This window comes from Corythoichthys intestinalis, chromosome 10 (assembly GCF_030265065.1).
Source record: "Corythoichthys intestinalis isolate RoL2023-P3 chromosome 10, ASM3026506v1, whole genome shotgun sequence".
NCBI classification, from domain to species: Eukaryota; Metazoa; Chordata; class Actinopteri; order Syngnathiformes; family Syngnathidae; genus Corythoichthys; species Corythoichthys intestinalis.
The window spans coordinates 57,104,176-57,127,415 of record NC_080404.1 but is presented as its reverse complement, the minus strand read 5'-3'; the positions used below and the strand labels follow the sequence as shown (position 1 = coordinate 57,127,415).

The 23,240-nt window shown below is 38.9% G+C and overlaps 1 protein-coding gene across 6 annotated transcripts in view; it reads left to right on the top strand.

Moving 5' to 3' along the window:
- The window catches only part of cdh23 (cadherin-related 23), a 494,731-nt gene that overhangs the window by 177,780 nt on the left and 293,711 nt on the right, over positions 1–23,240 (top strand). For all 6 annotated transcript variants that reach the window (XR_009064688.1, XM_057848926.1, XM_057848928.1 and 3 more), the window contains 3 exons: positions 120–314; positions 407–535; positions 14,186–14,264. Coding sequence is in view for 5 of the 6 variants with exons in the window: in XM_057848926.1 (XP_057704909.1) it covers positions 120–314; positions 407–535; positions 14,186–14,264 (403 nt within the window). In the remaining variant the exon portion in view is untranslated. The remainder of the gene's footprint in view (positions 1–119; positions 315–406; positions 536–14,185; positions 14,265–23,240) is intronic.

Genomic DNA, 23,240 nt, shown 5'->3' with positions numbered 1-23,240 from the left:
CCTGGGGTTTGATCGAAGCCAGGTTAAGAACCTCTGATCTAGAATTAAAATGAGGAAAAAATGACTTTCCAGTACCTTTAAAGTCATGGTATGGCTGTCTGCTTGAATGTGCTTTTCAGAATACACAAGTGGGCAAACTCGTCTTCATGGTCAACGCTACAGACCCAGACCAGGGCACCGGAGGGAGCGTGCTCTTCTCCTTCCAGCCACCTTCTCCCTTTTTCAGCATCGATGGAGCCAGAGGCACTGTTACTGTCATCAAAGCTCTGGATTTCGAGGCCACCTCTGCCTACCAGCTCACTGTCAACGCGACGGTGAGTCGGCACAAAACTTTTCACATATGCATTGACACTTGTCTAACCCTTTTTGACAAAGCAAAACTTTTTTTTTTTTTTTTTTTTCTTAGGATCAAGATAAAACAAGACCTCTGTCTCGGCTTGCCAACCTGGCTATTACTATTACAGATGTCCAGGACATGGACCCTATTTTCACCAATCTTCCCTATAGTACCAACATAGAGGAAGATGTTCCACTGGTGAGTGAAAATAAAGTTTAACATTATTACATTGAAAACATCTTGCATTAAAATTAAAAATAAGACATACCTTCTGCAGAGGACTCGGCGCTTGCCTCTTAAAGTGCTTTTCCTGCAGTTTTCTCTGATGTGAAGCAGTATTCTGGCAAACCGAAAGCTCATTATTTTGATTGAATTGCAGTACCATTTTTGGCCATTAATCCTTCATTATGAAGCTTGAAAAAAACTTGGCCCCAACAAGGGTGAGAAGCTCCGTCATCCGGGAGGGACTCAGGGTCGAGCAGTTACTCTTCTGCGTTGAAAGGAGCCGGCTGAGGTGGCTCGGGCATTTGGTTAGGATGCCCCCTGGACGCCTCCCTTGATAGGTGCTCCGGGCATGTCCCACCGTGGGCGGCCCGGGGATGACCCAGGACACACTAGAGAGACTATTGTCAATTGTCAGACAATTGCCTGCAGGTGTGGTGGTCACCTCCCAGGGGTGTCGTCGTCCATGGCACTGAGCCCCTGTGGCGAGCCCTGTGGCCTTCTGGGACAACACACACACACCCTCCCTTAGATAGAAGCTGGGGTTGCTCTCGGCTATCTTGCGGCAGTGGCAGCTTCTTCCGGGGCCGTTCTCCGCCCTCTTTCACACTGGTGCCAGCTTCTTCCAGGACCGTTCTCGCCGGCGATTATCTCCAGGCCACTTTCTGCATTTGTGGTGGCTTTCTCCGAGAGCCGCCGTCTGTCTCCGTTGCACATACTCCATCAATTCTGGTTTTCGGGCAGCAAGGGACTAGCGTGCCCGCATCGTCCACCAGTGTAACCGTTCAAGTTCGGAAGGACAGGCAGGTGAAGGCTATCTTCCACCCATACAGGCCAGAACATCAAGATTGGCAAACAGTCTTTACCCACAGGCTGTGAGGCTACTGAACTCTGCCCCTCTCCCCTCTCTGCCCACCTCTTAAGGACAATAATCCACATCCACCAACAACAATAACTCTAAGCTGGTTTGCATTGTTGCAGTATGTATGACGACCAGTAGGCTATACTTAATTATACTTGATTAACTTATCTGGGTTTTGCACTGATTTATAACTGTTTTTAGCTGGTGTATTTTTCTCTCCACTTTAGCACTGACATGACTTCATGCTGGTCTTGAATCTTTGTTGTACATATGCTCAATGCTGTGTCAGTATTTACACTTGGTACTTAAGGGTATTTTTCATATGGGTTTTGCACTTTACCAACTTAGCTGTATGAGCTGTATGGATGCACCAAACAAAGTGTCGTTGTGCTTTTTGTAACAATGACAATAAATATTCTGAATCTGAATCAGTGTAAACGTTCGGGTTCGAAAGGAGGACAGGCAGGCGGAGGCTACGACCACTCTGGGTGCTTGCAGGACCTTTTATTCAACAAAAGCAAATAGGACAGAATCAACAAAGCAAAACGAACCAATACGTCCGTCCTCGGGGATCACTGCCACGACGGGGAATGCCTCTCCAGTTCTTTCTCGGGGGAACTTCCTTGACTCCTTCCAAGTCTGTCTTTTTATGTATTGGGTACAGAGCCTTGATTGCAATTGCTTCATCAGACGTTACCTGACGAGGCAATTGCCTGCGGGTGTGGTCTCTCGACCCGCCTGGGAAAGGCCTTGGGATCCCGAAGTCTGAGCTTCCCTGCTCAAGCTGCTTTGGCACCACCCGACCCTAGATTAAGTGCTAGATAACAGATGGATGGATGGCTCCAACAACCCAGCACAAGTAGCATGCCCGGCAATGCTAGTCCCTCCTAAACTCAGGTCCTACCATACAACAACGTGAATGCCATACACTCTAATTACCGAGTGAGATTTACAGCGTGCTCTGGAGATGTCAGGCCTTTAACAAAGGTCACTGAGGGCTACTTTATCCCACCCTATTGTGCATACAGTTACATTTCCTTTCTGACGTTTTTAGTTTTTCACTCTGACCTTACCTTTGATTGTATCACACGTTTTTAAAGCATTTAGTATCAGTGCTGTCTATTTCACTCCATGCTATGTCTGTTTTCTCCTCTGGCTCAGGCATCTGAAGTGGGTTCCCAGGTGTCTAATGGTCCACCTATTGATGTTTGCACTAGTAGAGATTGAATCACACACATGGGCATAATACTGCACTTCCTAATCTCTGTCATCTCGCTCTCGCTCTTTGTTTTTAGCAATATTCACTCCAATTCTCTTGTGTTTCTCCCCTACCTCACCCAACTCTACATCCGCTATCCACGTGTCCCACGTCCCCTGCCCGCATGCACTGTAGTAGAAATGTCAAGTGCTACATTTGCATGCATATTAACGGGGCGTGACGGAGTCGACGCCCGGTGTCTCCCCACCTCCCTGATTCATCAACTGTCACCACGAAGGTCACAAGAGGAGGGGGACGAATGAGGGGTTGAGAAGGGATTGAAAGATGAAGCCAATTGGTGAAACTGGTATTTATAAACTGCTGAAAGGACAGCAAAAATATTCGGTGCTACAGATTGGATGTGAAGTCTATAAAAATCATAGGTTATATTCTTTTATATTTGAATGGTTGAGTTTTAAGGTTTAAAAAAAGTGCTAGCGTTGAGTAGGGGTGTGACAATATATCAAAAAGGTGATATATTGTGATACTTTGTAGCCCAAAAGGTTATCGATATGCCCCTACCCCACTCCCAGTTGATATATCGTTTTTAAAAGGTGTCACTGTTTAAAAAAACAAAAGGAACCAAAAGGTTGTTACCAAAATCTTCCATTAGAGTAGTGTCTACGTTAGCTCACTGGCTGCCATTAACATCCAATTCATTTTGTCTGAATTGGACGTCTAGCAATGTCAATGGCACTGAAACCAGAGCATTTACAGCTAGTCTCGTGGCCATTTTCAGGTCACTTCCTCTTGATTTTCGGGCGTTTACAGGTTACTTTCTGTTGATTTTGAGTCACTTCCTATTCATTTGGGGACATTGAGTCACTTCTTTTTCAGTAACCCCAAAATCATCAGGAAGCAACCTGTAAATGCCACAAAATCAACCGGAAGTGACTGAAAATCAACAGCAAATGACCTGAAATGCCCCAAAATGAAACTCATTGGTTGCCGTTGACCACTGTAGAACTCCAATCCGTTTGAAGTGGGAGGGATGGAAGCGAATGAGTTCATTGGTTGTCACTCGCCCACTTCAAATGGATTGGATATCTTCTACTATCAAACTCAATACAATTCAGTGACCTTGTAAATATTCCAAAATCAACAAGAAGGCTTGGAATATTATTCTCGAGTGATGACGTGACTCGCAGCCCTCCATTTACTGCAAAATGGACCTGAAGCGGTGCCATTCGTTTGTGGTATGTTTGTGCTTGTTGGTGGGACACCCCTTTGTTATCGAGAGAGTTGGTGCGTTCCGTCAGCCGAGACAGAGGGGCTGCAATTTATGTCATCACTCGAAATTAATATCTATAAAACGATAGCAGCATAAACGAATGGCACCATTTCGGGTCAGTTTTGCAATAAATGGAGGGCTGCGTGATGTCATAACTCGAAATTAATATCTCAAAAATAATAGTCGCTCAAACGATTGACACCATTTTTAATCAAAATGGGGCTGGTTGACCTCAGATTGACCTATAAAAGAATTGTTCGTATGTCAAAAACGATACCAGCACAAACATTTTTTCAGCACAAATGAATGACATCATTTTTCTATAAATTTGCATCTAATAGGGGGCCAACTTCACAGAGGTTATATGTTGTTAGCCTGCATCGTAGCAGTGTCTGGTTGTGTCACTCATGTGACATTCTGCTGCTCTGCAGTCTTCAGGCTTGCCCACAAGCACACATGGTCAATGTTTGTTTTCTTATCTCGGCCAGAGAGAATATGCAACCTCGCTTTAGCCAGTACTAAGTGATGTTCACACACTAAATGCAGTTCGTCGCATTAGCATTAGCATTAGGCCAATAAAAAAAGGCTACATAAAATCTCGGACAACTTTTTTTTTTTTTTTTTACATACAGAGGACATCAGCCCCCCTAAATGATTTGGTGTTCTTATATTAAAAAAACAAAACAAAATAAAAAGCCCTTCCAAAAATAAATGCTGACCTATTCGCTCTGAAGTTGCCAGAATATCAGTTTAAATCAATAATCATGTAATGTATCTGCTGCCTACTGTTTGTTGTCACAGTTAGCTCCAGCCCCTGACTAACAGCAGAAAGTCCAATTTAATTAATAAACCAACTGCTCCGTGTTTGACAAATAAAAACCTGGCCTATAGACAATCTCTGCGCATGTCTTACCTTTATTATTTTGCAGTCAAAAGTGACATCCCAGCTCTAAAATAACGCTGCTACTTAGCTGCTCTTAGCTAGTTAGTCTTAAATGCATTGAGAAGGTCCTGGTTGTTTATAAAGTTATGTGTGCACTCTTTTCACCACTATCTTTGGGGTGACATCATTCTGGAGCATCAGCTGTGTTTCTCACTTTACTCAGAGATGTGAATGAGCTCAGCTCCTGTGCTCATCTGATTATCACTAGTGGATAATTATAATAATCACTCCACCACCTTTATTGACCTGTAGGAGTCAGAGCAGAGTGATAGACCGATTTGACACCCTTAAAAACAGATGCCATTCTTTGATACTCCTTTCTAACAAGTAACTGGCAATTGTAGCCATTTTTTCCCTGTTTTTCTACTGTAATAAAATATACTGAAACAACAGCAATAATAATAATGATGAATAAATTGTCAGTCTGTGTTAGCTGTGAGGTTTTGTGCTTGTACACTACATTCGCATACATCCTGTGCATTACCTGGGGGCTAACGCCCCCCCCCCCCCCCCCCCGGGTCTTAAAACCTAGTGACACCCTTGGTATAATTCATCGAAAATAAAAATAATGTAGTGTTTTCCTGCTGAGTGTGTAATATCACCAAATTGGCGTTGTCCTTGTAGATGCCACAATATGTGCTCGTGTGTCAATGCTCATTCGAAATAGTTTGAAACATTTATTTCTTTATCTTAGGAGTAGGGCTGTCAAACGATTAACATTTTTAATCAAGTTAATTACAGCTTAAAAATTAATTAATCGTAATTAATCGCAATTCAAACAATCTATAAAATATGCCATATTTTTCTGTAAATTATTCTTGGAATGGAAAGATAAGACACAAGACGGATATATACATTCAACATACGGTACATAAGTACTGTATTTGTTTATTATAACAATAAATCAACAAGATGGCATTAACATTAATATTCTGTTAAAGCGATTCATGGATAGAAAGACTTGTAGTTCTTAAAAGATAAATGTTTGAACAAGTTTTAGAAATTTTATATTAAAACCCCTCTTAATGTTTTTGTTTTAATAAAATTTGCAATCAAAAAATAAACTAGTAGCTCGCCATTATTGATGTCAATAATTACACAACGCTCATTGTGCTGAAACCCATTAAATCAGTCGCAACCAAGCGCCAGCAGAGGGCGACAAATCCCCAAAAAACACAAGTAACAAGTTGACATGACACTGTGCTGTCATTTTAATCTGTTTGAGCGGGGCATGTGCCTTAATTGCGTCAAATATTTTAACGTAATTAATTTACTCTATTTGTTGATTATAACAATAAATCAACAAAATGGCATTAACATTGACCCTCTGTTAAAGCAATCCATGGATAGAAAGACTTGTAGTTCTTAAAAGATAAATGTTAGTACAAGTTATAGAAATTTTATATTAAAACCCCTCTTAATGTTTTCGTTATAATAAAATTTTTAAAATTTTCAATCAAAAAATAAACTAGTAGCCCGCCATTGTTTATGTCAATGATTACACAATGCTCATGGGTGCTGAAGCCCATAAGATCAGTTGCACCCAAGCGCCAGCAGAGGGCGACAAAACTCCCAAAAACACTGTGCTGTCATTTTACTCTGAGCAGGGCATGTGCGTTAATAACATCAAATATTTTAACGTGATTAATTTAAAAAATTAATTACCGCCTGTTATGCGCTAATTTTGACAGCCCTACTTAGGAGTAATTTTTTAAAATTTTACAGACGAAAACATTTTTAGTAAACGTCGACAACAACGAGACGAAATTAGTCTTGAGTTTTCGTCAACTACACAAAGACAAACACATTTTGAGATGTCTAAAATATGACTAAGACTATTATTGTCCAAAAGACGACGGAAATTAAAAGGACTGCCAAAAACAGCACTGGAGGATAGGATGGAGGTCATTATGTCGAACAGTTGAGGTCATTTCGCAATCCGATTACAGTAAGGCCCTCGTGGGGAGCGCTTTTGACCCTGTGATACATAGTTTACAAGCAGTAAAGTATAATATCAGTAGGTCACAACGAAAGCAAATACATGTTTTAATACCCTCATGAGGTATTCTTTCAGGCATGTGTCATTTCAAACAATGTTTTCCAGCGCTAAGCCGAGGGCGTATAGTGACAGAGCAAGTGTCAACACTTCTCAAGGCCTGGACGGCGACAGGCGAAGGGATATATGCACTTGGGATTCCTTTCGATGGTCATTTCTCACAAGTGTGGGTCCAAACCCCTTGTATGCTGTTGCAGCATCTCACATTGTCTCATACTGTGTGCCTCTTTTCTCTTTCCCACATGTTCAACCTGTCATCTATGGAATACCTTGAAACAGTGGGTTTGTGGGAGGAAAAAAAAATATCACTGGGCAAGGTTATTATCTGAATGCGTGCTGCTTGGAGTGACGTTTAAGCCCCTTTTAGGACAAACACAATTTGGCTGTCAAATCAATGTGGAGAAAGATGGGGAAAGGGAAGAACTGGATAGGTGCAATGAAAGGATGAAGGTACAAAAAGGGAATGTTTTTTTTTTTTTATATGTCTGGGCTTTGTGTGTTTGCAGGAGTGCAAATTGTATCTTTGTTTCGTGAGTGAACACAGTCCACTTATGTGGACAGCTTGATAATTTTGCCCGTATGATTTCACCATCACTTCACAATGTTTTCTCTTGTTTGTGCTGCTACCTGGGAATGTGATTGCAATAAAGGGAAGCGTAATGCTGCCACCTGAAAAAAATATTTCAAAAGAATATCACATTTTTACATGGTAGTATCAGGTTCACACATGATAGTATGTTTTTACATGATAATTATCACACTTTTACATGATAGTATCGCATTTTTACATATAGTTTCACGTTTTTACATGGTAGCTTTTACATCTTTACATGATAGTATTGGGGTTTTATATGATTTTTATCATATTTTTACATAGTAATCGAGTTTTTTTTTAATAATTATCGCGTTTTTACATGATAGTATCATGTTTTTACTAGGGCTGTCAAAATTGTCGCGTTAATGGGCGGTAATTAATTTTTTTCATTAATCGCGTTAAAATTTTTGATGCAATTTACGTGCATGCCCCGCTTAGATTAAAATGACAGCAGTTTAATGTCCGCTTGTTACTTGTTTTTTTGTTGTTTGGCGCCCTCTGCTGGTGCTTGGGTCCAAATGATTTTATGGGTTTGGGGAGTGAGCATGGTGTAATGACATCAACAATGGCGAGCTACTAGTTTATTTTTTGATAGAAAATTTTACAAATTTTAATAAAACAAAAACATTAAGAGGGGTTTTAATATAACATTTCTATAACTTGTACTAACATTTATCTTTTAAGAACTACAAGTCTTTCTATCCATGGATCACTTTAACAGAATGTTAATGTTAATGCCATCTTGTTGATTTATTCTTATATTAAACAAATACAGTATTTATGTACCGTATGTTGAATGTATATATCCATCTTGTGTCTTATCTTTCCATTCCAACAATAATTTACAGAAAAATATGGCATATTTTATAGATGGTTTGAATTGCGATTAATTAAGTTTTAAGCTGTAATTAACGCGATTAAAATTTATAATTGTTTGACAGCCCTAGTTTATATATGATAGTTGCCGCATTTTTTTGCTTGATATTACTGCGTTTTTCCATGACAGTACTGCGGTTTTACATAGTAGTATCACGTTCACACATATTTTTACATGATAATTATCACGCTTTTACATGATAGTATCACATTTTTACATGATAGTTATCACGTTTATACATGGTAGCTTTTACATTTTTACATGATAGTATTTTGGTTTTACATGGTTTTTTATCACATTTTTACATGATAATCATTGAGTTTTTACGTGATAATTATTGCATTTTTACATGATGGTATGATTTTTTTTTTTACATGATAATCATCTAGTTTTTAGCTTTTACATTTTACATGATAGTCACCACATTTGTTTTACATACGTTTTTACATGATGGTATCGCGGTTTTACATGATAGCATCACATCTTCCATAATATCGCATTTTTACATGATAGTATTGCGTTTTTACATGAGTGTTGCAGTTTTACATGACAGTTATTATTTTTACTTGATAGTTGTCACACTTTTACATAATGTTTTTACATGATAGTATTGTGGTTTTACGGGAGAGTATCACATTTTTACATATCACGTTTTTACATGGTAGCATTGCGTTTTTACATGATAGTGCTGCAGTTTTACATGGCAGTTGTCATGTTTTTGCATGATAATTATCGCATTTTTACATGAGAGCATCATGTTTTTACACAATCTCATGATTTTGCATGATAATTATTAGAGCTGCCGATCGATCGGGTCCGATCACGTCATTTTCAAAGTATCGGAATCGGCAAAAAAATATCGGCCATGCCTTTTTTTAATATATATATTTTAATTAAATCGTTTTCTAATTGTATTTAACGTCATAATATGTTACACTCATCCAGAGTCTTTAGTTTAGGCTTAAGGTAGGGTTATCAAAAATATCCCGATAACGGTGGCAATTAATTAATTAAAAAATGTGTCACGTTAAAATATTTAACGCTATTAATATATGCGCTGCACGACCCTCTCACTCATTGTCGCGCTCAATCTGTAATGACGCCGTTTTACCTACAGTGGGGAGAACAAGTATTTGATACACTGCCAATGGGAAAACACATTGGCAATACTTGTTCTCCCCACTGTATATAGCGAGAATGATTGGAATTGAATCGGGAGCAAAAAAAAGCAATCGGATCGGGAAATATCGGGATCGGCAGATACTCGAACTAAAACGATCGGGATCGGATCGGGAGCAAAAAAACATGATCGGAACAACCCTAATAATTATCACATTTTTACATGATAATTATCACCTTTGACATTATAGTATTGCATTTTTACATGATAGACATCACATTTTTGCATGATAGCGTTCACGTTTTTACATGATAGTTGTCACGTTTTTACATGAAAATGTTTTTACATGATAATCATCTAGTTTTTAGCTTTTACGCTGATAATTGTATTGTATTATAATGATAATTATAGTTTTTACGTGATAGTATCACATTTATTCATGATAATTATCGCGTTTTTACATAATAGTGTGACATTTTTACACAATATCACGTTTTCATATGATAGTATTGCCTTTTTACATGATGGTCATCACATTTTTGCATTATAGCATTCATGTTTTTCCATGATAGTTATCACATTTTTACATTACATTACATTTGAACATGATGGTTATCAAATTTTTACATGATAGCATCAAGATTTTACTTGATGTTATATTTTTACATTGTAATTGTCACGTTTTAGTACATGATTATTATCACACTTTCACATGATAACTCACTTTTTTACATGACATCAGTTTTTCCACATAATGTTGATGATGATATCACATTTTTACATGATGGTTATCATGTTTTTTTACATCATAGTATCAGGTTTTAACATGATAGTATCACATTTTTACACAATTATCATGTATTCATATGATAATAATCTTTTTTTACATGATATTATCATGTAATCATTATCATGTATCGTTATCATTCTTTTTTTGGAGGGGTGGTAGCAATAAATATGCACATAATTTGCTGATGTGTTAATTACAAAACATGCTAAGAGAGCTTCAGTTTCTTCAGTTCAGTATATTTAAATTATTATTTTTTTTAATTTTCGTTCACAAACAAAAGAGTGCAAATTCGAGTAAGACTAATTTCACTTCTTCACCCTCTTCAAAAAGGAGACAACTCTCCCGAATAGGCGAGCTGACATTTAGTACAGGTGACTTAATTCCGAGTGTGTGCAGTAATGATCAGAGCTGGACCACAGTAATTAGGTCCCGTCTGACACAAGTGCTTTCAGACATTTGAGGTTGATATCTGTCTATCTTTAGTTTTTGATGGCTTAACCAAGAAAATAAGACTGCCAAAAGCAGTTTTCGTTGAATTTTGGTCATAGGCGGAGTTTGACTTTCGGAGCAGGTGGGGCACAATATGTTGATGACCCCAAAACGCAGCGTCAGCAAAAAAATTAAGTTACAAGAATATTTAGAATTACAAGTTGACAATGAGTGTTTGTTTCCCATCATTCTTGAGGGGAATTCTAAATCAGGCTGCTTAGGCAGTACTTTTTGCCAAGATCGTCACCCATTGAATTTGGTACGCCCGCCGGTGTCGTGCCAATGTAGTAAAATTTGGTAAAAATTGGTAAAAATTGTATCCGCTGGGCGGAGCCATATGGAGTTAGATTTGGGTCTTTATTATTCAATCCGAAAAAAGTCGCTTCAATTAAAAAAGAAAAAAAGTTGCTTCAATCAAAATATTTATTTTCAACAAAAAGAAGTCGCTTCAATTAAAAAAAAATGTGTTTGCAAAAAAAAAATTGAAACTCAAAAAACTAAAAATGCATGTGAAATCTATTTTTCTTTAATTTTAATTGTATTTATTTATTTTATTTTTTTGATTGAAGTCAAGTTTTTTTATTGATTGAAGCAACTTTTTGATTGAAATAATGTTGATTTGTGTTTGCGCCACATTTTGGCTAGGACATGTTTTTCTTTATTATTCAATCAAAAAACAAGTTGCTTCAAAAAAACATATAGATTTCAAAAAGAAAAAATCACTTCAATCAAAAAAAAAGAAAATTTTCAATCATAGAAAAAAGTTTTTGAATGCGAAAAAAATATTTGAGATTGAAAAATTTTTCAATCAAAGAAAAAAATCATAAAAAAAAAATAATTATATTTAAAAATAATAAAATATATAAATATATATATATATGTGTGTGTGTGTGTGTCTGTGTATAATTTTTAATTATATGCAAAGTAAATGACTGTCTAAGGTGCTCGAAAAATAATTTTGATCCACTATAAAAATGTTTTTTTGTTCATTCCATTCATTTTTGTTGCAGTTTTATTGCTTTACAACTGTTATATATATAGGAAAGTCAATTACCTGCAATGACACTATTCGGCCACCAGAAGGGCCTGACCCCCCTTAAAATCCGCTTTTGGTTTTAGCAGGATTGACAGCCACCCCACCACTCTCAAAAAAAAAATTCTGGCTCCATGGCGACATTGATGTCAGGGAGTTCCGGCAAGAAATTCTAGCCACTTTTACCTTTGCTAAAGTCTGTGTGGACGTGAATACGTACAGTACAATGTTTGTTGTTTTCCTCTCAGTCTTTAATCGCTTGTGAATCAGAGCCTATAAAACGCTTGTAATTGATTCCGCCGTAATTGGTCAATGACAGGAGCAGCTTTGGCAGAAATGAAGCATAAACACGCCTCAGACGCAATTTGCGGGATCAATGGGAGGGAGCGAGTTCATCTGCGGAGAGTGAGAGGACGGGACGGGACGGGACGGGGACTAGCGATTGCGGAGTGGGGAGGGAGGGCCGCTCCATCTCGCACTGCAGCACGAGGATATTTAAGTATCACCACCATGTCTGATTGAAGCACGGAGGCTGAGAAAGCTCAACGGATCAAAGCCTTTCGAAAAGCTTTTACCTCTTTCTTCCTCTTTCGTTTCTCTCCCTCCACAACTGTCACGTTATATTTCTATCAATGAAATGAGAAGTAATGGACAGATAAATCCCAATCAAATGTCAATAACACATTTTTGGAAAAATAATTTGCTGTGGGAAGGTATGTAGTGATTCTTTCCCAGCATGAGTTAGGCCAGTGCTTCTCAATTATTTTCTATTACGCCCCCAAAAGGGAGACGTAAATGCCCCCCCCCCCCCCCCCCCGATACAACACACACACGCTCTGCCGCCCCTATAAATAGTATTATTTGTTTATAAAATTATTATTATAAGTGCAGTTCTGCATAACATTGTGTCCTTTTTAAAAGAAAAAAAGTTCAACTTACAATAAAGTATAACTTTATTAACTTTTTACCAACTACTTTTTGTTTGAAACAGTAAAGACTTAAAGCACATGAATTTGTTTTTAAAAAAGTCCCATCCAATCTGTAAATGTAAAAAACAAAAATAAAATCAATAAATATTAATCATTAATTCATTAAATCATTATGTATCCTTTGTTGGCAATAACGGAGGCCAAACGTTTTCTGTAACTCTTCACAAGCTTTTCACACACTGTTGCTGGTATTTTAACCCATTCCTCCACGCAGATCTCCTCTAGAGCAGTGATGTTTTGGGGCTGTCGTTGGGCAACACGGACTTTCAACTCCCTCCGCAGATTTTCTATGGGGTTGAGACCTGGAGACTCACTCCAGGACCTTGAAATGCTTCTTACGAAGCCACTCCTTTGTTGCCTTGGCTGTGAGTTTGGGATCATTGTCATGCTGAAAGACCCTGCCTCGTCTCATCTTCAATGTTCTTGCTGATGGAAGGAGATTTTCACTCAAAATCTCTCGATACGTGGCCCCATTCATTCTTTCCTTTACACAGATCAGTCGTCCTGGTCACTTTGCAGAAAAACATCCCCAAAGAATGATGTTTCCACCCCCATGCTTCACAGTGGGTATGGTGCAATTCAGTATTCTTTTTCCTCCAAACAAGAGAACCTGTGTTTGTACCAAAAAGTTCTATTTTGGTTTCATCTGACCATAACACATTCTCCCAGTCCTCTTCTGGATCATCCAAATGATCTCTAGCGAACCGCAGACGGGCCTGGACGTGTACTTTCTTCAGCAGGGGGAAACGTCTGGCAGTGCAGGATTTGAGTCCCTGGCGGCGCATTGTGTTACTGATAGTAGCCTTTGTTACTGTGGGCCCAGCTCTCTGTATGTCATTCACTAGGTCCCCCCGTGTGGTTCTGGGATTTTTGCTCCCCGTTATCATTTTGATGCCACGGGGTGAGGAGGGAGTTGAAAGTCCGTGTTGCCCAACGACAGCCCCAAAACATCACTGCTCTAGAGGAGATATGCATGAAGGAATGGGCCAAAATACCAGCAACAGTGTGTGAAAAGCTTGTGAAGAGTTACAGAAAATGTTTGGCCTCCGGTATTGCCAACAAAGGGTACATAACAAAGTATTGAGATGAACTTTTGGTATAGACCAAATACTTATTTTACACCATGATTTGCAAATAAATTCTTTAAAAATCAAACAATGTGATTTTGTTTTTTTGTTTTTCACATTCTGTCTCTCTTGGTTGAGGTTTACCCATGTTGACAATAACAGGCCTCTCTAATATTTTCAAGTGGGAGAACTCGCACAATTAGTGGTTGATTAAATACTTATTTGCCCCACTGTACGTACGAACCGAATTTTGTGTACCGTTACACCCCTAAAGATATGGTATATTTTGACAGTGTGTGCAAATGTGTCTGTCCAGGGTTACGAAGTGCGCAAGATAACTGCCATCGATCAGGATTTGGGACGACCGAGAGGGATCGGCTACACCATCATCTCAGGTTTGAGTCTGAGTCACACAATCAATTTGACATCCAAAGCACAGAGAGTGGAATCGATCTCCGCTTATCATAATGCCAAAGAAAAAAAATCGACAAGGCTCATCAAACACAGCAGTCAATAAAAAACGGGGGCGCTTGCCTCTAAATGTTTCTTAATCATAACAGTTTGGGGAAGACAGCTTTCATCGAGTGTTATTTAAGCGGTATTACTATTTCTCCAGAAGGACAGATTTTATTTCTCAACAAACATGGCGATTATGTCGCTCTGTTGTTGTTGACTTAAGCGCTTTCAATTATTGTATTTGACACGCGGCGTGAAAAGTTTGGGTAAAATCCCAAGTGTCAGTTCTAAAATCCATCAGTGTGAAATCTGTAGGTTGTAGAAAGTGACAGAATTTGCAGAGACGACATGTCAAAGCTGCAGTTTGCATGGCGCTGATAAGGATATAGCAGCGATCCCGCTTACATATTCCTGAACCGAATTTTTCTCTGCCAAGGATGTGATGTTTTTGCCTGCCAGTTACTTTGTCTATCTGCCAGAAGAATATCTCATGAACCCGTAAACGGATTTCCATAAAAATTGATGGACAGATCAACCTTGGGACAAGCGGGCCCGGATTAGATTTTGATGTCGATCCAGAGCAATGATTCTCGCTATTGGATTGGCTCAACATCTTTTTTTTTTCCCTAGCCTTATGTGAAGTGACGTGAAAATACAGAAATGACTCTAAATCCCTTTGGTAACTTGAGCCAAAGTAAATAAACACAAATGTTAATGACTTTTGGGAGCATAAAATCAAAGTAGTTCACTTTAGATTCAGATTTTTTTCATCTTAAGGTCAAACTGCAAATATTGGTTGGGCACTTTGCCTAATCACATAATTAGGTTAAAGGTTAGCCATAGACTTCATAATGTATTGACGGGGCACGGGGCTGATAAATAGGGGGCCTGCATTGTTGGTGAGGCCGTCAAAGCTGACAGAGTGGAATCACAAAGAGCTTTTTTCGTTGAAAATTCTTGTAAATAAATGCTTAAATCTCCGAATTCTTTATAGATATGGACGTAAAACAGTCTCGATTCTTGGTGAGAGAATCTGATCTTTTAGCTAGACTGCCAGAATCACGTTTGTCTACATCCAGCGCGCACGCGGAACACTTACAGTTGTGGTCAAAAGTTTACATACACTTGTGAAGAACATAATGTCATGGCTCTCTTGAGTTTCCAGTTATTTCTACAACTCTGATTTTTCTCTGATAGAGTGATTGGAACAGATACTTCTTTGTCACAAAAAACATTCATGAAGTTTGGTTCTTTTATGACTTTATTATGGGTTGATTAGAAAAAAGTGATCAAATCTGTTGGGTCAAAAATATACATACAGCAGCGCTAATATTTGGTTACATGTCCTTTGGCCATTTTCACTTCAATTAGACGCTTTTGGGAGCCATTCACAAGCTTCTGGTTGAATCTGTGACCACTTCTCTTGACAGAATTGGTGCAGTTCAGTTAAATTTGATGGCTTTCTGACATGGACTTTATTCTTCAGCATTGTCCACAAGTTCTCAATGGGGTTTAAGTCAGGACTTTGGGAAGTTCCATTCGAAAACCTTAATTCTAGCCTGATTTAGCCATTCCATTACCACTTTTGATGTGTGTTTGGGGTCATTGTCCTGTTGGAACACCCAACTGCGCCCAAGACCCAACCTTCGGGCTGATGACGTTAGGTTATCTTGAAGAATTTGAAGGTAATCCTCCTTCTTCATTATCCCATTTACTCTCTGTAAAGCACCAGTTCCATTGGCAGCAAAACAGCCCCACAGCATAATAGTACCACCACCCACCGTGCTTGACGGTAGGCATGGTGTACTTGGGGTTAAAGGCCTCACCTTTTCTCCTCCAAACATATTGCTGGGCATTGTGGCCAAACAGCTGGATTTTTGTTTCGTCTGACCACAGAACTTTCCTCCAGAAGGTCTTATCTTTGTCCATGTGATCAGCAGCAAACTTCAGTCGAGCCTTAAGGTGCCACTTTTGGAGCAAGGGCTTCCTTCTTGCACGGCAGCCTCTCAGTCCATGGAGATGCAAATCACGCTTGACTGTGGACACCAGCAGCTTCTAATTCTTGGCAGATCTGCTTTTTGGTGATTCTCGGTTGAATCTTCACCCTCCTGACCAATTTTCTCTCAGCAGCAGGTGATAGCTTGCGTTTGCCATGCACTTTATACTTACAAACAATTGTTTGCACTGTTGCTCTTGGGACCTGCAGCTGCTTTGAAATGGCTCCAAGTGACTTTCCTGACTTGTTCAAATCAAGGATTTGCTTTTTCAGATCCATGTATGTATATTTTTGACGCAGCAGATTTGATCACTTTTTCTGTTAACCCATAATAAAGTCATAAAAGAACCAAACTTCATGAATGTTTTTTGTGACAAAGAAGTATCTGTTCCAATCACTCTATCGGAGAAAAATCAGAGTTGTAGAAATAACTGGAAACTTAAGAGAGCCATGACATTATGTTCTTCACAAGTGTATGTAAACTTTTGACCACAACTGCATGTGCACCCCTGATTATGCCTAATGTTTTAATTAGGGCTGCAGCTATCGAATATTTTAGTAATGGAGTAATCGACTGAAAATTCTATCGATTAATCGAGTAATCGGATAAAACAAATATATTTTTAGGTGAAGAGCAATTATAAATATACATGAGAAAACAAGACATTTCATCTAATCTTGAACCATTTTCAGTTAATCAATGTCTTTATTTTCGATGAATATTATTGAAAACAGCCAACAATTGCATCTCAGATGTAATTAGAATTTAAAAAAAAAAAAAAAAGACTAATTCACTGCTTTCACTCAAAAAACTTTTAGATCTTATTAAAAATATATATATATATATATATATATATATATATATATCTTACCTAAAAATGCCGTTACGCTTGATAACACACATCACTTTAAAGTTAGGATTTTTTTCCCACGTGTTTCAATTGAATTTCTCTTTGTGTCAAGCCATTTTTAAGTTCTAGTTAAGTTTTAAGTTAGTCTAAACTGTAAGTCCTGATAGGATTTTGAGTTTTTGCAGTGTTCAAAATAAATACAGGCTGTATTGGAGCACATTCGGGACCAGTGCTACTTGGTGTTTTATCCAACAATGACTACTGAGCTAAAATTGATAGTTAGCATGATTAAGTTTTTATTTTACACCCTCATCACTCCACAATGCTATGTTATGTTAAAGCCTGTATGTAAGACACGTTAGCCACGCATCGACAGTGGTCATAATCAATTGAAACCTAGCCCTCCGCAGGGCTAACGTTATGTGAGCTAGTAGCGACAGTATCGTTAATCTTATTTATTAGCGCTCTTTATTAGCGTTTAGCGCTCCACTACTTTAAGATGGTGGCTGTTTACTAACGCTGCCCAGACGCGGCCGAGTCTGTCATTTCGCATCTAGTTCAACATACATGTGATCTCTATGAGACGCATCTGACGCTACCTGTTACCAATGTAGCATCTTGCGGGCTAGTATTTAGCAACGTCAGCGTCGTTTGTGGCGACTGTCGGCTGCAGTGTTTTTTTTTTTTTTCTTTCCTTTCTTCCTCTCTGCACGTGACAGTGCATTGTCCCGCATTAAAAGTAGTCCGAGCAAAACGTGATGCTTAGAGCTGTCAAAATAAACGATTACTCGAGGTGAATAAAATTACTCGGATCAGTTTTTAAACTCAAGTTACTCGAGTACTCGTTTCAGCTCTAGTTTTAATACTGCTATCATCAAACATTTTTTTACCTCCATACGCTGTGCCAAATATTAAATGTAAAACCACAAACTGTTTTTCAATCAAACTTACTCTAATAGTCCTAGCTTGTATCATTTTCCTTTATTCAATCCTGTAAAATGAACACATTTTAGTCTGCCTGATGAAAACAAACACCAAATGAGAGTACAACAAACACGTGTGAAGTGTAAACTATGCATCCGCTGTCAAAACCTCAGCAAGGCCAAGATGCAAGGACATCAGCTGTAGCAAATTTGCCAGTTGGCTAGAAAGGAACTGGCACTTCTTGATTAGCCTGGCGAACCAGGGAAATTGTGGGTGATAGAGATAGTCATTGTCAGACCATCTGCTAGGTCAGCGCTTGACCTGACAGTCGAATGAAGGAATTTGACTCCACATGTGTAACACTAGTATGTTTAAGGCCGTTTCACACAAGTGTGAAAGGGTGCAAGGCAACCCATTCATTGTGTATGTGGGAGGGAACTTCTCGGCTGTGGTGGCCGTTTTGGATGGAGTGGCAAGTCTTGAGTGAATTTTCGCTGAGGGGTGGAGCCCAAAACAGAAACTTGTTCAATTTTCACAGCGTTGCTGCGCTTATGTCGACAATGCATCCAATAGCAGAGGAGCAGGTGTATTGATATCTTTGCTTTCAGGCTGTTTCGGCGGACGGATACACACAAATCACGGCCGACAAAACCTTGATGAATGCGTTTTTTTTTTTTAACTGTGTGGGTTTTCTCCGGTTTTCTTTCCATCCCAAAAACATGCGTGGTAGGCTGATTAAAGTGTGTGCGTGAATGGTTGTATGTCTCATTGTGCCTTGCGATTGGCTGGCAACCAATTCAGGGTGTACCCCGCCTACTGACCGGAGTTAGCTGGGATACGCTCCAGCACCCCCGTGGCCCTAGTGAGGAAAAGCGGCATGGATAATTGAATGAAATAATGAATGAATGAGTTTCACAAGTTCTGGGACACTCGAAAAACCTCTGCTTGTTAACTCATTCACTCCCAGGCATTTTTACCAGAGCAAGGCCCTTCACTCCCAGCCATTTTACTGGATTTTGACTGATTTTGCAAGGCCCACAAAAAATTCTGTTCTATTGCTATATAAACATGAAACCCACCAAAAGAAAGATTAGACTCTTTTCTTTCAGCAGAAAAAAAGTAAGTTCATATCTTTTTCCACTCTTTAGAAATCAGCATAAGAAAATAGCTTAGTTTGAGCAATTTTCCAATTTCTGATGAAAAAACAGAGAAATTGAGCTTTTTGTGAAAGCATACATTTCAAACATAACTAAACCCTGACTTTAACACAGTTATTTTTTGCTTGCCTGGTACACCAGACTCACCGCTGTTCCACCTATTGAGTCTGGCCACCATTCAGCGGATAAAATTTCCAGGGCGGAGCAAGCCACAGCAAACAGACAGCGGAGTGGACCAATCAGCGAAGGGCAGACGTGACGTTAGTAAGGCGACGAGGGCAGGACGAGGGACTTGCGCGCGGAAGGAAACATACGAGGATAACGGAGTTTATTCAACATGGCTAGCGCGAGACAGACTGTTGTCAATGACTCGTGTCGATGTGTTTTTGGTCATTTAAAACTGATTTTACCGTGGATTGGAACATATTCTCGGCTCTCCCGTTTCCCATCTGTGTTGTTGTAGAGACGACTTCCGGCGCGCAAGCGTGACGTTACTCGTTAAGAACACAAGTAAAGGAATCTGATTGGACGATAGATTTTGTACCTTGCTCGAGAGGCCGTTAATGGGCTGGGTCCCAGACCATTTCTCACAGTGTTTGAAAAATACAGGGAGAATATTCTGGCTGTGCCAGGCAAGTTTGGTTCACTTACACATTGCGGTGTCTAGCGGTAGCATTAACAGTCGTGAATGCTTTCTGTTACGTTTCCACCTCGGAAATATATGTAAGTATTTTATGTTTACTATAATGTATGGATGTGCAAAATATGTTTACTTCTTTGGTGAAGGGTCATATGTACAGAACTTCATAAGTTGTGTTATAGAAGCCAGCCAATGCTTTAGTAGCGCAAGCTAGTGTGCTATGCTAAACATATAATAGTTGTGTATATAAGTGTATTGTGCAGTATGTTGTATATTGAGTACTGAATATGTGTATTTTTCTGTTGTACTTTCACAATATTAAGACGATTGTCTTTCCATAATAGCAAGAAAAGACCAAGCCTTGTGGTTTATGGAAGTGCATTCGTTCTTAGCTGGCTGTCAGGCAGTGCAGAAGTGAAATGCACTGTTTTGTTCTTGTCATTATGAAACATCTGATGAGATCAAAGGCAAATCTATGTTGAATCCACCGCTATTTTTTTTTTTTTTTAAACCTCCAGGTGTTCAAAAACTCAGGTTATACATTTTTAAAATGATATATTTACTATCGGTTATCGATATCGGTATCGGCTTTGAGGAGCAGGAAGTTATCGATATCGGTATTGGTTTCAAAAAATAGATATCGTGCACCCCTAGATTACAGTAACGTGTTAACGCTAGGGTTGTTCCGATCAGGTTTTTTTGCTCCCGATCCGATCGTTTGTTTTAGTTTGAGTATTTGCCAATCCCGATATTTCCCATTACGATTGCTTTTTTTTTTTTTTTGCTCCCGATTCAATTCCAATCATTCCCGATAATTTTTTCCGATCATATACATTTTGGCAATGCATTAAGAAAAAAATGAATAAAACTCAGACGAATATATACATTCAACATACAGTACATAAGTACTGTATTTGTTTATTATGACAATGAATCCTCAAGATGGCATGTACATTATTAACATTCTTTCTGTGAGAGGGATCCACGGATAGAAAGACTTGTAATTCTTAAAGGATAGTGTGACTTTGTATATTGTGATTAAATATTGCCATCTAGTGGATTTTTATGAGCTTTCAGTAAATGATACTGCAGCCATTTAACTTCTGCCCAAATGCATGATGGGAAGTGCAACCATGACTGTGCGTAATGGTACCAATTGATATATCTTCTCAGCGTTGGGAAATAAAATAGGGTGTTAAGAAAAAGATCAACTACTACATTTCTTCCCCACATTGCTTCCCATGATATTTCTCGTGGGATTGTTGAGAGAGGGACTGTAAGGCTTTAACCAATTAAAAAAAGGCTTCAAAGCCTGCCAAAATTCTCTCTACTCATTTTACGTTGCCTTTTAGTTCTATGAATACGTAATACGGTGCCGTTATAGATTGAATGCGACATTGCGTGAGCGGATAGTGCAGCGCATGCGTTAATTGCGTTAAATATCTTAATGTTATTACTGCCGCTGACGCGATAAATTTGACAGCCCCACTTTAAGCCAAAACTAAAGACTCTGGATGAGTGTAAGAAATTTTGTCTGCAACGTTAAATACAATTAGAAAACGATTATATATACAGTGGGGAGAACAAGTATTTGATACACTGCCAATGGGTTTTCCCATTGACTGTGTATCAAATACTTGTTCTCCCCACTGTATATATATATTAAAAAAGGCATGTCCGATATTTTTTTGCCGATTCCGATACTTTGAAAATGACGTGATCGGACCCGATCGATTGGGACATCTCTAGTTAACGCATTACCGACAACACTGCTTGTTGTTGTGTTGGAGTGTATTTGTTGCAAAGTTGAAGGGACGAGTCAAGCTCCAGAGGAGAAGAACATTAAAAAGACATTAATTACGTGGTGCAACGTATTCCCAGTCATTTAAAAATAAGTTATTGCACTGCACTAAGCCCCTATGGGGCTTGATAAAATCATTATAAGTTTGAAAGATAATGAAAGTGGAAGGGTGATGTAATGGCAGAACATAAAGGTGGAAGGGCAAGAGTTGCACAGGACCCATAAGGGGGCATGAGTGTCTCCTCTGAGTCGATGGCTCACAAGTGCTTGTGCTTTTGTTTAAGGTAAATGTCATATTTCGCTCGAGATTCTCCTACATGCACGATCGCTGACTTAAGGTTAACTGAACAAAGTCTCTGGTGTTCCTCCTCTCTCTATGTCCTCAAAGAGATCCGCTTGTTCCTGCGGGACTCGTCTCATTAGTTCAGTAATTAAGATAAACAGGTTCTTAATTGCAGCTGTGAGTTATGTTGATGATTGTCGGGCTTAACTTGTGGATTTTCTTCGCCGCAGCCAATCAGAAGTCATATCTGGGATTTTATGTGCACAAGAGAATGCCGTATTTTTGCGATGCGTTTGTTTGTTATGATGGTGGAAAGATACTGGAATGGATGGTTCATGCCAAAACCACTGATGTTCATGCATGAGAGGAATTCTTATTGGAGCGCTGATACACAACTCGCATTAGTAATTAAAAATCTCCAGTCTCAGGTGGTTCTGAAAAATAGGCCACATTGGAGGAAAATTTCAAATGATACATGTTAAACTGCCATATACTTCATATTATTAAGACCCATGCACCAACTGGCGTGAGAGCTCTATTGTAATGCAAAGGATTGCAAATGAAAATGGCCAATTTGGAGGCCTTGAACATGCACAAAAACTCACCAAAATTTGCACATACATGCGGCTTTGCGTAAATTTCGATAATTTTTCAACGTTGCAAAAAAATGTAACAAAATGTCCCAGTAGCGCCCCCCCTGAAATTTTCAAAAAGGCCACTCCATATAGGTTTTTTCAACATAGAGCGATGAAATTTGGGGAGTCGATACCTTATGCAAAACTGCTCCAAAAAGTCTTGTACACCCATATTCTAAATCCAACAGGAAATCTGGTATTTTGGATCAAATAGGAATTTTTTTGTCGATTTACAGGGTGCACATTTGGGACTGTGTTGCTTAGGGAGTTGGTTGGATCCTCCTCAAAATTGGTGAGACTGTCCATGCGACATTTTGCCACATGGGGAAAAAAATGCCACATGGCAAAATCAGTTTTGCCACATGGCAAAATCCATTTCGCCACATGGCAAAAAAAAATGACACATGGGAACAGAGGTTGCGCTAGACTTTTTCGTTGTCTGTCATTTTGACTGACAGGGTCATAAAAATCCGGTCATAATCTATTTTTACCCGTCACTTAAATTTTTTAAATGATGATAATGACATTGTGGTGACCCTTTGTTTGGCATAATTCACCTTCCGTACTTGTGTGTCCATTTGGCCGAGTGCGTTACCGGCTACGACAGTCACGTGACAGAGACACTTAA